Source organism: Zerene cesonia, chromosome 10 (genome assembly GCF_012273895.1).
Source record: "Zerene cesonia ecotype Mississippi chromosome 10, Zerene_cesonia_1.1, whole genome shotgun sequence".
NCBI lineage: Eukaryota > Metazoa > Arthropoda > Insecta > Lepidoptera > Pieridae > Zerene > Zerene cesonia.
Window position 1 is genome coordinate 7,681,825 of NC_052111.1, and position 14,490 is coordinate 7,696,314.

The 14,490-nt window shown below is 34.6% G+C and overlaps 1 protein-coding gene across 2 annotated transcripts in view; it reads left to right on the top strand.

Moving 5' to 3' along the window:
* LOC119829705 (syndecan) overlaps window positions 1-14,490 on the top strand; it is a 235,024-nt gene that overhangs the window by 217,284 nt on the left and 3,250 nt on the right. Inside the window, exons 2-3 of one of the 2 annotated variants that reach the window (XM_038352344.1) lie at window positions 12,503-12,851; window positions 14,355-14,464. In XM_038352344.1, coding sequence (XP_038208272.1) covers window positions 12,503-12,851; window positions 14,355-14,464 — 459 coding nt within the window. Of the gene's footprint in view, window positions 1-12,502; window positions 12,852-13,678; window positions 13,755-14,354; window positions 14,465-14,490 lie in introns of those variants that run through there. The other variant, XM_038352345.1, reaches the window with a different exon arrangement.

Here is a 14,490-nt window from a genome sequence, read left to right on the forward strand (position 1 = left end):
AATATGTAATACAAGTTTTTAATATGTAATACATACAGCTGCGTTTCATTTAATTGAACAAGAGTGGAGCTAGATATATGGACGCTTTTTATTTTAAAAATTCTGCAAGCTACATTGAAATCTAAAATATTGTTTCAAATAGAATAAATTACTCACTCGCTGTTGTGAGGATAGCATTATAATAGCTTAGCAATAGCTACATGCATTTTTCTTGTAAACTGGTACATTTTCTTTATTAATTATGATTACAGTAAGAATGTTTTATATGTAAATAATACAACACAAATTTATACCAAAAATTACTATCACCTCCTCCTGATTCGTAAATGTATGTAAATAACAATTTTATAATAAGGACAGTGATATCCTTTCAACAATTTTACTATCAAAATATAAAGAATCATGCCAATCGTTTGAAAACCCACAGAGTTATCGAGGAACCAAATAAAAAAAGAGTTTAATTGAGAACCTCCTTCCTTTTTGGCCGATTAAAAACCTATCTATGGAACGTTTGTTTTTTTTATTTCCAACTGAAAATCCAATCTTGGAGGAGCATTGTAAAACTACGACGTGTAACTAACAGCTAAAACAATCAGTCCCTTTGTAACTAAGTATAATATATTACAAACATGGCACAATATATCAAAACTTTCGGATTAGCGTCATAAATCATATTCACGTTACGAAATTAATTTTGCAGTCTCCATACTCGGGATTGCTCTGTTTTTCATACTGGAGTTTCCTCAAAAAGAAATTCCCTTTTGCTCTCGCGTCTTGTGCCCGAATTTTTTCCGGTTAAGGAAGTCTGTTTTATTAGTTAACTCCCTTCGCTCAATAAGAAAATACATGAATATGTTATGGAGAGAGTACAAAAATTGTGTGTGATGTCAATAAACAAAATGCGACGTGTTTGTCAAATGTTGTAGTACGAGGAAAATACATGATAGACCGATGAGGCTTAATGTGCGATCAAGGAAAATATTGTTTTGGGACTAACAATTCGTGCATATGGTACATGTATATTGCGTTGTCTTTTTTATTGTAGTATTTAGAGTAAGTCTGTAGCTATTTTAATGTTGAATGAAATTGTATTAATATTATATTTTTAAGACGAATATATAAGTTAATGCTACTGCGTTTCCATATTATTAAAAGCAATTCATATAAACCTTATTTCTTGAAACTTCTTACAAATTTAATTGTCTGTAATCGTAATAGGATTTCTAGGAATCACTCCTTGGTTGGGTTTGTTTTTTTTTTATCAACAGAAAACCGCAGAAAACATACTAATTTAGGGCATTGTAATTTTTTTTTATTTATCCAAATCTCATGCCATTACAGGTTACAATCCAATGCGACAGCTACTTAACAAGGAAAAAAAAACTTACAACTAAACCTAAGTAATTACCTAACTAATAATGATTATAACATATTATATATATCAAAACCCTTGCGACGTCACTCATTGGACAATATTATATATATAATATAATATATTATTTATTTCGAATTAAATATATTCTTGTATTTACAAATACAACAATCCTAACCAAGGAGTGATTCGTAGAAAATATGCTATGAGTTTTCGACAATCACGTTTTCTTCCAAGAAATGTGTTTGTGACGATTGAATTTTTTCATCGTTCCCTTTTCATGTTAATAATTATTTTCATTTGTCTTGTTTCAGGTAAAATGGGGCTAATGAATTGGTAATTGCCTCCGAGAAATATGAAATGAGGACGCTAATATGATGAGAAATGTCGTTTAAATACTGTTTCTTTGTTTTACTGGAATTTGTATCTCAATTGTCTGGCTGATAAACAATGCATAAGGATTTTTTTTATGTTCAATTTTATAGCAATACTACCTGTGACCCGCGGCGTAGCTCGCGTGTTACTCGGGTAAAAAGTAGCCTATGTGCTAATCCAGACTATAATCTCTCTCTGTACAAAATTCCATACAGATACGATAAGCTATTTGCGCGTGAAAGAGTAACAAACATCCGTAGTCTAAATGTCCCCATCCATCCATACTTACAATCTTTCGCGTTTGTAATATTAACAAGATAAACTTCTCGTTAGATAGATAATATATAGGTATTTATTTTTTCTTTTCTTTAAAGATAACATTTACCTGACTTGTTCGAGTCATGAGGGAAAACTCGTTTATATTCATTTGTTGGTAAAATCTGAAAATTATCCGAGGTACGACGTAAAAATATAATAACATTGAAAGGAATGTATTTAAAATAGCTTCAAAATATTGTGAATAATATATTAATGTTCCTTTTTTGTATCTAATTTGTTTAATTTAATTTAATAGTCGATATTATAAAAAATGGAACAAACAAAGATCTCTCCCAAAGAGAAAATTTTTAAAATCAAACACGCCAGCGTTCGAAAAAAAATCAAATTTTAGCGGGATAGATAATTGACGAAAGTTTTTTTTTATCCCATTCGTTCTATAAAGAGTAATAACATGAAGCATTTTAAACAAAGCGAATCCATCATGTCGAAACTTTTTTGTCACAACGTTAACGGTTCGATGGCTGGCTGATACGTCAATAAAACTACAGAGAAATACGATTTTTCGCTATGTTAGAAACGGTATGTTATATCGGAAGACAGATTATATAAAAGTATGTATTCGGGAAAATTATGTTTAAGCAGAGGCATCATTAAGATAATGAATTTTGTTGATAAATGACTGGACATGGACCTTTATTATTAGTTTTTAAAAATTTTTAAGAGACAAAATATCATATCAAAATATAATAATGATCATGGGCTTTTGGGGAAACAAATAAATGACCTTATAAGCTAAGCTTTAAAAGTTTTCACATAGAAAAATCTAGTTTTTTCGCAACGAACCTTGTTTGAGCTAGTCAAGGAAGTTAGTCATTCACATGCCAATAAATCTATACTTATTTTATTAATAGATAAATCTGAAGAGCTAGTTTTTTTTTTCAACATTTCAAAAATTCTTTCACAAGTTGGTCCAGTAAGAATTTACTAGAAATTGCGTACATATCGGCCCAAAAAGCTTTCAACACATTTCAAATAATTCTAATTACATCGCGATCGACTCGCAAACAACGAATGTTCAACAGAACAAAGTAAAAGTTCACACAAAGACAAATCAGCGATGATCCAACCAATCCCGCTTCCATTGTTGACATTCAAACAATCCGAGATTAACCGAACAAAGCGCGAAGCAGATCGACCAACTATTGGATAATTCGTAACTTGCTCCCATATTATTTTATCGTATAATAACAGTCAGTGTAAACTGTTAAAGTTAACTAATTAGTTATATTAATTAGTTAATTTGAATTGGTCCAGCTCGCACCGGCTAAGTGCCACACCCCCACAGAAGACGGACGTGAAATAGCATATTGCTGTGTTTCGTTCGTGAGTGGGTGAGCCGGAGACTTACCCTTAACCTTCCTAGTTCTTTCCTTTATTCCTCTCGTCAATCAAGTCTTTCCAATTTGAAGTCGGCAATCCTTTTTTAAAGGCAGTAAGGTATCCCATCCTTTGTAAGGTCTGCACTCGACCTTAAATGCCTCTGTAAATGTTGTAATATATATATCATGTAAATAGCGCTTACCATCAGGTGACCCGCAAGCTCCATTGCCGACAATGACATAAAATAAATTGGTTAATCTTAAATCAAACTTGCAGTTTCAATTGCAATATTAATTACGTGATAAATAGTATCAAAACAATTTGCAATTTGTTCATGTATATCAAATATTATATGTATAGATTGTTATACCGGATTTAGAAGGATTTATCAATTAAATTATTGCCCGGTCTTGGCACTGATAAAATAAGAAAGTGGTGTAATTAATTGATTAATTGCGATAAAATATATCAAACATTTTCATTAGTCATCACAACAACTGTAGTATAATCTGTTAATATTTTAAGCCTTTATTTTCTATTTTACAGGAAACAGCAAGAATGTTATCTGTACCATTGAAAAAAGTTTGTTAAACGTATAAAAATATACAAGAACATGTAACATCGAAGTTTAATCGCAAATAAATAAGGTATATCGAGAGTTCGTTCTACAAAGATATAAACAAAACAATTGAGCCGCCCGGGAGTGGATTGCAATAACAATAAAGGTTTCCAAGTGAACTCGCGGCAAAGTGGACTTTGTAACCTAAAGTTTTCTTTTACACTTAACTAGAGTCCGTTGAAAGTGTTGGGAGTTTATTTTTATCAAACGCCTCGCTTGCTTCGGGCTGCGACCAGTCTGGAAGGGTCTATTTGTTCAGTTCAATTGTTAAAGTTATTAAATATTTAATATTAATATTAAAATATATCTTCTCGAAAATTTTAATAATGAAATTATCTGTAATTTCAATTTTCATTCTCCTGTCACAACGTTTGTTCGATACTCCTCCGAAAGGGCTGGACTGATTCTCATAAAACTTTGTGTGCACATCGAGTACATCTGAGAATCGGCCAACATCTATTTTTCATACCCCAAAATGATAAATCTAAATGCGTTTACCGGGTCAGCTAGATATGAATCCCGCATTTGTTCACAAAGAAAGAACAAAATAAAGTATCCTATCCTACTAATATTATAAATGCGAAAGTTTGTAAGGATGTGTGTGTCTTCACTCTTTCACGCAAAATCTTCTGAATCGATTGCAATGAAATTTGGTACGTAGATAGCTGGACAACTGGAATAACATAAAGGCTATTTTTTATCCCGATATTCCTACGGGATACGGACTTACGCGGGTGAAACCGCGGGGCGCAGCTAGTATTACATAAAACAGCAAGCGCAAGGCTGTCCTATCGATTGAATGCGATCTCCTGTAATACACCATAACGCTAATCGGGTCGACAACTTCTAAATACACTAAATATAGCGCACGCCATTATCGGAATAGAAAATGTATGTTACACCCACCCATATTTGTCAGAACCATCAATCAACATACGTTCCCTCACGCGATTGCAACATTACTAACGATGCCTTGTTCTGAGAAAAATTATACGCTATACAGGCTCCACTACATTTGGGTCAACGCTGATCTCGGCCTTATCTAAGGACCGATGTGTTACTGATAATCTCTGGTTGTTAATAGCTTGGCTGTTTTAATGGGACACTTTCTGTAGATAACGTGGAAGGAGTTTTTCTTGATAGTTTTTTTCTACTTAAGTTGTACTAGATTAAGGAATAAAAAGTAGTCTGTATTGATGTACAAATATTTTATTATATCTTGACTAAAAATAATTGCTTCGATATTACGTGAAAGAATCTGAGCGAATATTATAAACAGTTAAACATTTAATTGAAATAGATATACTAACAAAACTGTTTATTTAAATTTAGCCATTCATTTGATTTTGACAAGAAATTGCAACGGCCCATTACTATGGCATTCGGCATATTCATTCAAGTTTTGTTGCAAACGAATTCACGAAACAGATTGATTATTCGATAACGATAAATAAGGAAACTGAATATAATTATCATTGAATATTGCTTTCGCTATTCGACTTCTTTTATAGCCACTTGTCCCACATTAAATGGAATTTATAAAAACATGTCAGATAGAATAATTAAGCTGGCTGCGATCTCATTAAAAGCTAAAACAATTCGTTATGAAAAGCAGAACATTTTTAATATCGCATTCGAATAAACTAAATGGGTCATTAGAAGAGAAATATAAAATAATATCTTGGGGTAGCGTCGAGACACCGGAAAAATAATTTATTCCGTTCCCCGAAGACTTGGAAAATTAAAACCAAGATCCTACTGTTATCGTTGCGATAACATCCAACCCACTTCCAGTGCTCCCGATTGCTTTTATTTTATTCGACGTTAATACGATGCTTGGTAATTAATTTATACAATTTGAATTATGTTATTGCAATTAAATTACTTGGATTAGTTTTCATTTAAAGTCGATAAACATACCTTAGTTTAATTTTTACATCCTACTCATCCTATCCTACTATAATATTATAAATGCGAAAGTTTGTAAGGTTGTGTGTGTATTTGTTACTCTTTCACGCAAAAACTACTGAACCGATTACAATGAAATTTGGTACGTAGACAGCTAGACAACTGGAATAACATATAAGCAACTTTTTACCTCGATATTCCTAAGGGATACTGACTTACGCGGGTGAAACCGCGTGGCGCAGCTAGTAGATTATAAGTCTTGGCTCTATTTAAAAGGAAGAAAAAAAGAATAAAGTGTTGATAAATTTTTTGCTCTATAACTTAAGCTTTACCCAAATCAGAAAGCGACAAATATATACTAAAATAATAACTATTATAAACAAAAAACTAAACTATAAAGGTCATAGCTGAATTAGGACAAATGTAAATGTGGCCGTGCTTTCAAGCGTTCATATAAAACAGAATGATCGGTTGATATATTTTCATTTAATAAAAACAGAATCATCAAGTCGTTTGACAAACGAAATGCTGACAAAGTGAATTTAATGCCATTAGCCGTCAAGTATCTGACAATGTTGCATCTCTGAAAACACTCGCTATTACGCTTTGACCGCGACGCGGAATTAGCCGAATTAATTAATATCAACGCTCGTCTGTTGAAGCTTATTTTTCCGCACAATTTTTAGGGACATTAAGGGTGGAGAGCGTGATTTATGACTCGATCTTTAAACCATAAATCAGAGCAGTCTCGGCCTATAAAATATAACGTCAGAAACAGAAAAGCTATCGTGCCGTATTTAATAATGTTTCAAGTCCTGGGGGAGGGAGAGGCGAAGTGATTCAATATTTCGTTTTCAAATATACGGATATATGTGTTTTAGTTGTTGTTTCTTTTGATGAATAAGGCATTTATATCATCTCTTGGTCATTAGTTTGGTTTGTTACGAGGATCCCTACTAATATTATGAATGCGTCTGTCTCTTCTTCGTGCCTATACTACTAAACGGATTTGGATGAAATTTGGTACAGATATAGTTTGGATTAATTATGTATATACTATTATAACATCGAAATAGCTACAGCAATAGATATCCATTGTCTTACAATTACAATTCATTCAACTAGGGTTTACTAAATGCACTTGAATTGTAAAATATTGTATAAAAATTATTGAATTAAAATTCATATTACGTACGTAAGTTCATTATTACAAGACACTATTTCAATTAGCTTTAAATACAAAAACTAGCTTTTTTGCCCGCGGCTCCGCACGTGTTAAATTCGGAGTAGTTCAATAGATATTATTATACATATAAACCTTCCTCTTGAATCACTCTATCTATTAAAAAAAACCCCATCATAATCCCTTGTGTACTTTTAAAGATCTAAGCATACATACATACAAGCGCGTGAAGCGAAGCTTTATACTTTGTAGTGAAGAAATCTCAAGAATATACATCTGAAGTTGAAACAAAACGCCGGTCCCACTCGTAATTAAACATTCGAAAAATTATCTAACCTTCATTATACTTTGAAGATAAATTGTTCCAGCGGAATTAACTTGTAAAAAGTATCAGGCCTAAACAGCTTCCAAATGAGTTTTTATAGAAACTTTTACAAAACCAACTCTCGATAGAAACGTAAGTAGCAATTTCGCATGAACGCGAACAATCCGTTTGGCTGGAAATACATAAACCACGGCGAAAAGTTACTGTGAACCGGTAAAAGTTCCGCCCAGCGACGGACTTGGCGCCAACGTTGAAAATAAATATAATACAGACAGATTCAATCGAGTTATGATTGATTATAGTCTGTGTTTTTATTAAGTTAATTGTCAACTGATTATGGGAAATAACTTCGCAAAAATTATATTGTGATAAAACGGAAAAATTACACTAAACTTGATATATAACCTTACCTAACCTAACCATTATGGATAATAACACTTATTTACTAAGGCTTTAACAGTGGGTTATCAACCGGCTTCAAAAAAGCAGGAGGTTACCAATTTGTGTCAGAACTTTCGAGTAGGTGAGACAATTTCGAAGATTTTCATTTCATTGTGGGAGTCGAGCACACTTCGGCACGAATTGGGCCAGCTCGCACCGGGGAAGTACCACACCCCCACAGAAAACCGGCGTGAAATAGTGGCATGCCACTGTGTTTCGTACGGTGAGTGGGGGAGCCGGAGGCCCGTTTCCTTTTCCTCACCCGTCCTAGTCCATTCCTTCTTTCCAGTCGTTAATCCTTTCCTTTCCCTTATCCCATAAAAGCGGGCAGCGCATTCACGGAGATACTACCTTTGCGAATGTTTATGGGCGGTGGTAATCCCTTACCATCAGGCGAACCACCAGCTCAGCTGCCCGCTATGACATAAAAAAAAAAAAAAAAAAAAAAAGGTATGGTCCCATTTAAAATTGGTCTAATTCTAACAATTTAGAGGCAGTATAGGTTTTTTGTTATAAATAATGATTTATTTTAACACAAAGTTATTGTAAATATTTACGTACTTCATGTCTTATTACACATACTAACCTAATAAATATTGCCATTTTGCAGTTTTGCTTATAGTTTTCCATAGCCACAATACGGTCCTGACTACAGTAAATGTCGCCAACAAATCAGAAGAGTTAGCTACTTCCATGATTTAAAAGGAAACGATTTCGTGCATAACTCCTTCTGATCGTTTCAAATATGTTTCGGATTTCTTATTTGAGCATTAAAATAGAAATTTCGAATACAAAATGGAGAAATTTATGATGTTACGCCAGTTATATAAGTCAATATAGAAATTGTTAACCAAAACGCAAATGTCTTACAAATAAAAAACTAAATTACAAAAATTATTACGGTTATAAGCAAAATGGCAAACGGAATCGTAATACAATTAAAGTCCTCTATATATAATTAATAAGAAATAGGTCTCATATGTTTATAAGGCAATCATCGTCTTATTAATGAGCAAAAGGTGAAACTGTCCCTTATATAATAAATGTATCACCAGCCAGCACCCACACAAACGCACGACACCCACACAAGCTCCCACGCTATTATCTCCTTAATATTCTCGAGTACGACGGAATTCCATTAAACTTTGTACATTTTAAACAGACGCCTTTGAGCCCACTTCTAAATTCATCGCATATTTAAAGGGTCGAAGCTTTGTTCAAGTTTTTGGACGTTCAAAGGACAGTGGTAACGTCTATTGACTGTGGAGTAATCGATTTTTAATATCGTTGTTTGAAATGTTTCAAGTCAAGAGAACTAAATAACTGATGTATATATAGTATAATATTTGCACTAAATGAATAAATATTATATATAGTACAGTTATATAGCGCAATCTCTGCATTATGCGAAAGTAACTACATATCTGTTTGTATACCTGTCTCTTCTTCAAGCATAAACCACTCAACCAATTTGGATGGAATTTTTTACAGAGATAGATTAAGACAAACGAAAAAACATGTTCCGGGATAATCGGGATAAAAGCCCCTCAGTAACGGAAACTACTCTGAGGGTACATATATATTTTCAATACATTGATACATCGTTTTAAAGTGTTCACATAATTTGAAGAAATTTCATTTACACAAAATATGATATAGTGTGTTTAGATTATAGCTTATTTTTTAGCTCAGCTAGCAATTATCTTTATCTAAATTACGGATCTAGCCACGTCTTTTGTTATTCAAATATACCAGACCTAATGTTCTAGGCAATGGCTTCATTAAGATATCGCGATAAACATGTCCTTACAGTCCATTTACACTATTTTATATGAATACCTTTAAATTTTTGTATATTTTTATTTTATTAATTTATATTTTACTAACCTACCGCCCGCATAGTCATGAGATAGACAGTCCCCGGATTCTTCCAGCGTCATTCCCGCTTCCGTGGGATTTCCAGCATTAAATTTGTATTATGCCGTTTCTCGGGTCTGAAACTATATCTTTGCCAAATTTTGTCCAAATCGGTTCAGGGGCTTAGGCGTAAAGAGAGACGGATAGATTGACGGACTTACAAAGTTACTTGCGCATTTATAATTTTAGTAGGGAAGTTGGAAAGTAAGTAAAATATCTATAAAGAGAAGCGAATATAAAACATACCAAGGTAAATGAGGAAAATCACTAAATATGTGTGAGTCAAAAATTTAAACTTAAAAGTATTTGGCACGGTGATTTATTTTCATGTGGAAGCCCGTCCACACACTAGACTCCTCTGTAAAAATCAATTACCTTGTCCGGGAAAACTCGAAACGTTTCATCTTGTTTTTTCGTTTATTTAAACTGGGATGGAGTAGGGGAAGAAAGGTAAGAAATCAAATCTTAAAAAAAGCAAAAGTGACTGACTGATCTATCAACGCACAGCCCAAACTATTGAACCGATTATGCTGAAATTTCGCAGATAGCCACTGGTGTAGGCATCCGCTAAGAAAGGATTTTGATAAATTCTACACCCAAGAATATAAAATATGGGAACGAAAGTTTGACCATGAAAATTTGTCTTGACCACACGGGCGAAGATGCGGGCAGCAGCTAATCGATATATAAGTTACTTAGAATAAAATATAGTAATATATACTCAAAAATACCAACCTTGTAAGTTCATATATCGAGGTACAAAGATCAATCGAAGCCGCAAATAGGTACACATGTGAAAATATGTTTTCCTTTATATTTATTTCATATTCCGTCCGCGTTTTAGCCAATGGCGATGTAACACAGGTAACCGGTATAAAGCACCCAACCGCTGGGCTATCTGTAAGCAATAAATTATATTTCTCATTACCAGGCGTTGTGCAATGCGATACACATCGGGGCTTAACAGGGAAATATAGCTTTTATTTTATATGATGCCAGTCCGCTTTGTTGTTCATAATTATTAAGCGAACTGTTTTACTTTACAATAATTGAACATTGCGAAAAATAAAATATGGATGAGGACTAAGATGATTTATTTGGCGACTAGCGAGTACAGATTACGAGATGCGAATGGACGAATAGGTAAATCTTGCATCAAATGTCAGGCTCGACTAATATCATTGACCTACCGCTATTGTGGGAGTAGGGCACGCTTCGGCATGCAGGGCCAGCTCGCACCGGGGAAGCCCACACCCCCACAGATCGGTGTGAAATAGCATAATTTGAATGCTACTGTTCCGTACGATAAGTATTTTTATTCACGCTTAGTCCTGTTCCTTCTTCCTCTTCTCCTTCCTTTCCTTATCTCTAACGCTCTAAAAGCGAATAGCGCATTAACAGAGGTCCTACTTCTGCAAATGTTCAAAAAAAACAAAGTTTTGTTTGCTCGCATGACACATGTACATACATACACAACGAAACATCATGGCTACACACAAACCTAAGAATTCACTGCTTTCAGAAATTTTAATGATTTTAATAGTTATTTTTTTTGTTGAAACTTTAGCGACTACAAAAAAATTACATTTATACATTTGCGTGATAGCCCTACGCTCTCATAGGCTATCTCCAAAAATATGTCTTTAATACCTATATTTTTAGACAACCAAAATAAACAATATAAACTATAATATAACTGTCATGCATTATTTCAATTACTTCAAAAGCTCAATTCAAAGAAAAATTGCACCCAGCGCCCTCTACCGCTTCCACCTCGAACCGTCGCCCCGTAAGCCTTCCCATATCCCGGCATCTGTCGTCGCGTTTCGGGAATGCCACTGCTCCCCTCCTCCACCGCAACCCCGCAGGCCTATCGATCCAACTTTACTATACAACTTGACTAACCGAAAGAAGCACTGCCCAAGTTTTGGTGTACAACAAACAACCAGGCCTAATTTTTGGACAACCCAATTTTTCCCCGTTGCTGGCGATAATTCGGTGAGTCCAGTGACTATCAAATCTCCCATACTATCTTAACCATCAGAAGAAAGTTTATTCTATTTATGGACACAGTGATATGATCGTATCTTTTTAATCAAGTGAATCACTGTTCATTATAAGGTATTATATAGTTAATGATGTTAATCACTAGGTTGTGGCTAAATAATTAGTGATTGTCGCGAATCATCTGCTTTGTGAACATTCTGGAAGTAGGTCGCGTCTATAGATATGATTATCTATATGCACTATGCAGTTGGAACCCATCCCGTTGCAATAATTAAAGCGATATAGGTTTGAAGCGGCTTTTAATCTATAATGAGATACTCTAATGATCTGTCTGTGATTAATTTGAATTCCTCCAGAAAGCAACTATTCAATGGCATAAGCTTTTGTCGATATTAGGTTATATTAAGAGCCTCACCCCCGATTTCTCGAGCCCTTAGTAGTGGCTCTTGAAATTCAGAAGCTACGTGCATCTAAAGGCGTAATAATTTAAGCAAAATTGGGTCGAGTATCATTGTGTATTATATTTAAATTTATATAAATAATCCATAACATGTAACTGTCAATTTATAAGACTGCATGTAAAATTTAACAGGGTTTCCGAATTTGGCACAAGAACTTTAAATCTTAACTAAGATTTACTCTATAGTAGTTATTTATATCAGTGCAAGTAATAACAAATACTCTGATCAATTCCAGGACGGTGCCGCCGGCGTGCAGCCGACGGAGGGAGCGATCCACATCCAGCACGACGGTCCTCTCGCATCTGACAAGGATCTCTTCATCGACGATGACGGCTCCGGTCTAGAAATCGACGAGAGCTCCGGATCCGGTTCCGGCCCGGGACCCGGGGTCGACGACGAAGACGGGCGTGGCTCAGGTGACGTGCCAGACGTGCCTGAAGATGACGAGGATTACGCACGCCTACGCACTACCACCACGGAGGCTCCGAAACCCGATACGGATGACTATCCGGACGCGCCGTTCTTTGCGGAATCCGAGCCTCCGATCCCACCACCAGTAGTGCAGCCGATCGATGTAGTCAGTCGTGAGTAGCGGCCATGCATGCCAGTTTTGTTGCAGTTTTGTTTTAAGTTTTCGAACGTGACATCGTCTTTTGATATTGCTTAACTTTATTATTGAGTCACACTTTCACTTAAAATTAGCCTAAAAACAGGAAAAATAAATTATTGTTAAGGAGAGCACGATGCCACGTTCATTATTATTCGTCTTTATTGGAAGTTGGTAGTATTCTATCTTGTTTCCTTAAGATAGGAGTTAACTTGAATCCATTGTTTCAAATCAGTTTTAATTAATGCTATTTATTTTGTAACTACATATATAACGTAAGAAGTTTGATTATGGTATAGCTAATTTAATTATTATCCTAGAACGTCGTTTATCGACAATTATTAAGAAGCATAGTTGATGTTTTATGAGTCTAATTAAAACACTGTAGACTATAGAGTAATCTTAGTTGAAGATATTTTTGAAAGAGTACTTAGAAAAGATGTCTATTTTGAATGCAATGCATAATTATATAAAAAACGTAAAATATTAACATAAATATCTTTATTATGTCTGTCACTTCATTGGTAAATCCATCACTTTCAATGCTATTAAAATGCATGCGAGACAATTATGTATAAAATATCTGCTATCCTTCTTTTTAATATTACATTCGAGTGAGAGATCGTGCGAATAATTAAATTTGTAAAGTGCAATTACTACCATAAACGCTACTTGACACGAATTTTATTTACCTTAAAACCTGACTATTACAATTTAGCCTTGAATAATATTCATAAGCCAATACATTCCCGTTAGGCACCGCTTATCACAAGTTCCTACGTCAGTATCTTCCTGACCATCGACGTAATAGGACGTATTTATTATTGTTTTAATCCCATATTGTGTAAATCCTACTGTACTTGATTCACGGAGGATTCCGGTGAGTTATCGCTTAAACCATCAACTCATAATACGCATGTTACCATCTTCATCATTTTCTATTTCTCTATAATCAGTTACTGTTTTTGGCATGTTTGTATTTTCAATTTTACCATGTTTTTTATGTCGTACGTCTATTTAGACTTCATTGCTGTTCAATATTATTCGTAACTTCGAGATTTTTCCATGAATTCCCCTCGCTATGTTATCGCTGCTCAATTTGCAATTAGTTCCTCATCGGATAGCTTTTAATGTATACAATCGACTTTATATTTCATAATAATTCATCTTAGTAGTATCATACGTTCATATCTAAAATTCTAAACATTGTATTCTATTTGCTATTTCTTTTACATACTTTATAAGTATGCGACTATGTTAGAGCCAAACCGTAATACATTCTTATTAACTTGCTAACATAGAAAATAATGTGACACACTTTACTCTATTAACTAAATTCACTCCAAAATGCATCCGAGTATCAAAACTTAAGTATGGTTCTTCACTTCCATACATTTGTCAATACATTTCACCTCGTCATCAAGCAAGCCAGTGACGTCACAAGGCAGCAGTGCAATAACATATTTGTAAACAATTGCAGCGCGGATATTGTCTGGCCCCAGCGAAGGCGACTTCGAGCCGCGCGGCGCGGGGGAGGACCAGCCCTCGCGCCCAGATTCTGTGCAGATCAACATCTCCGGAGAGACCGTTGTGAGTATATTAAAATTAGAGGAATA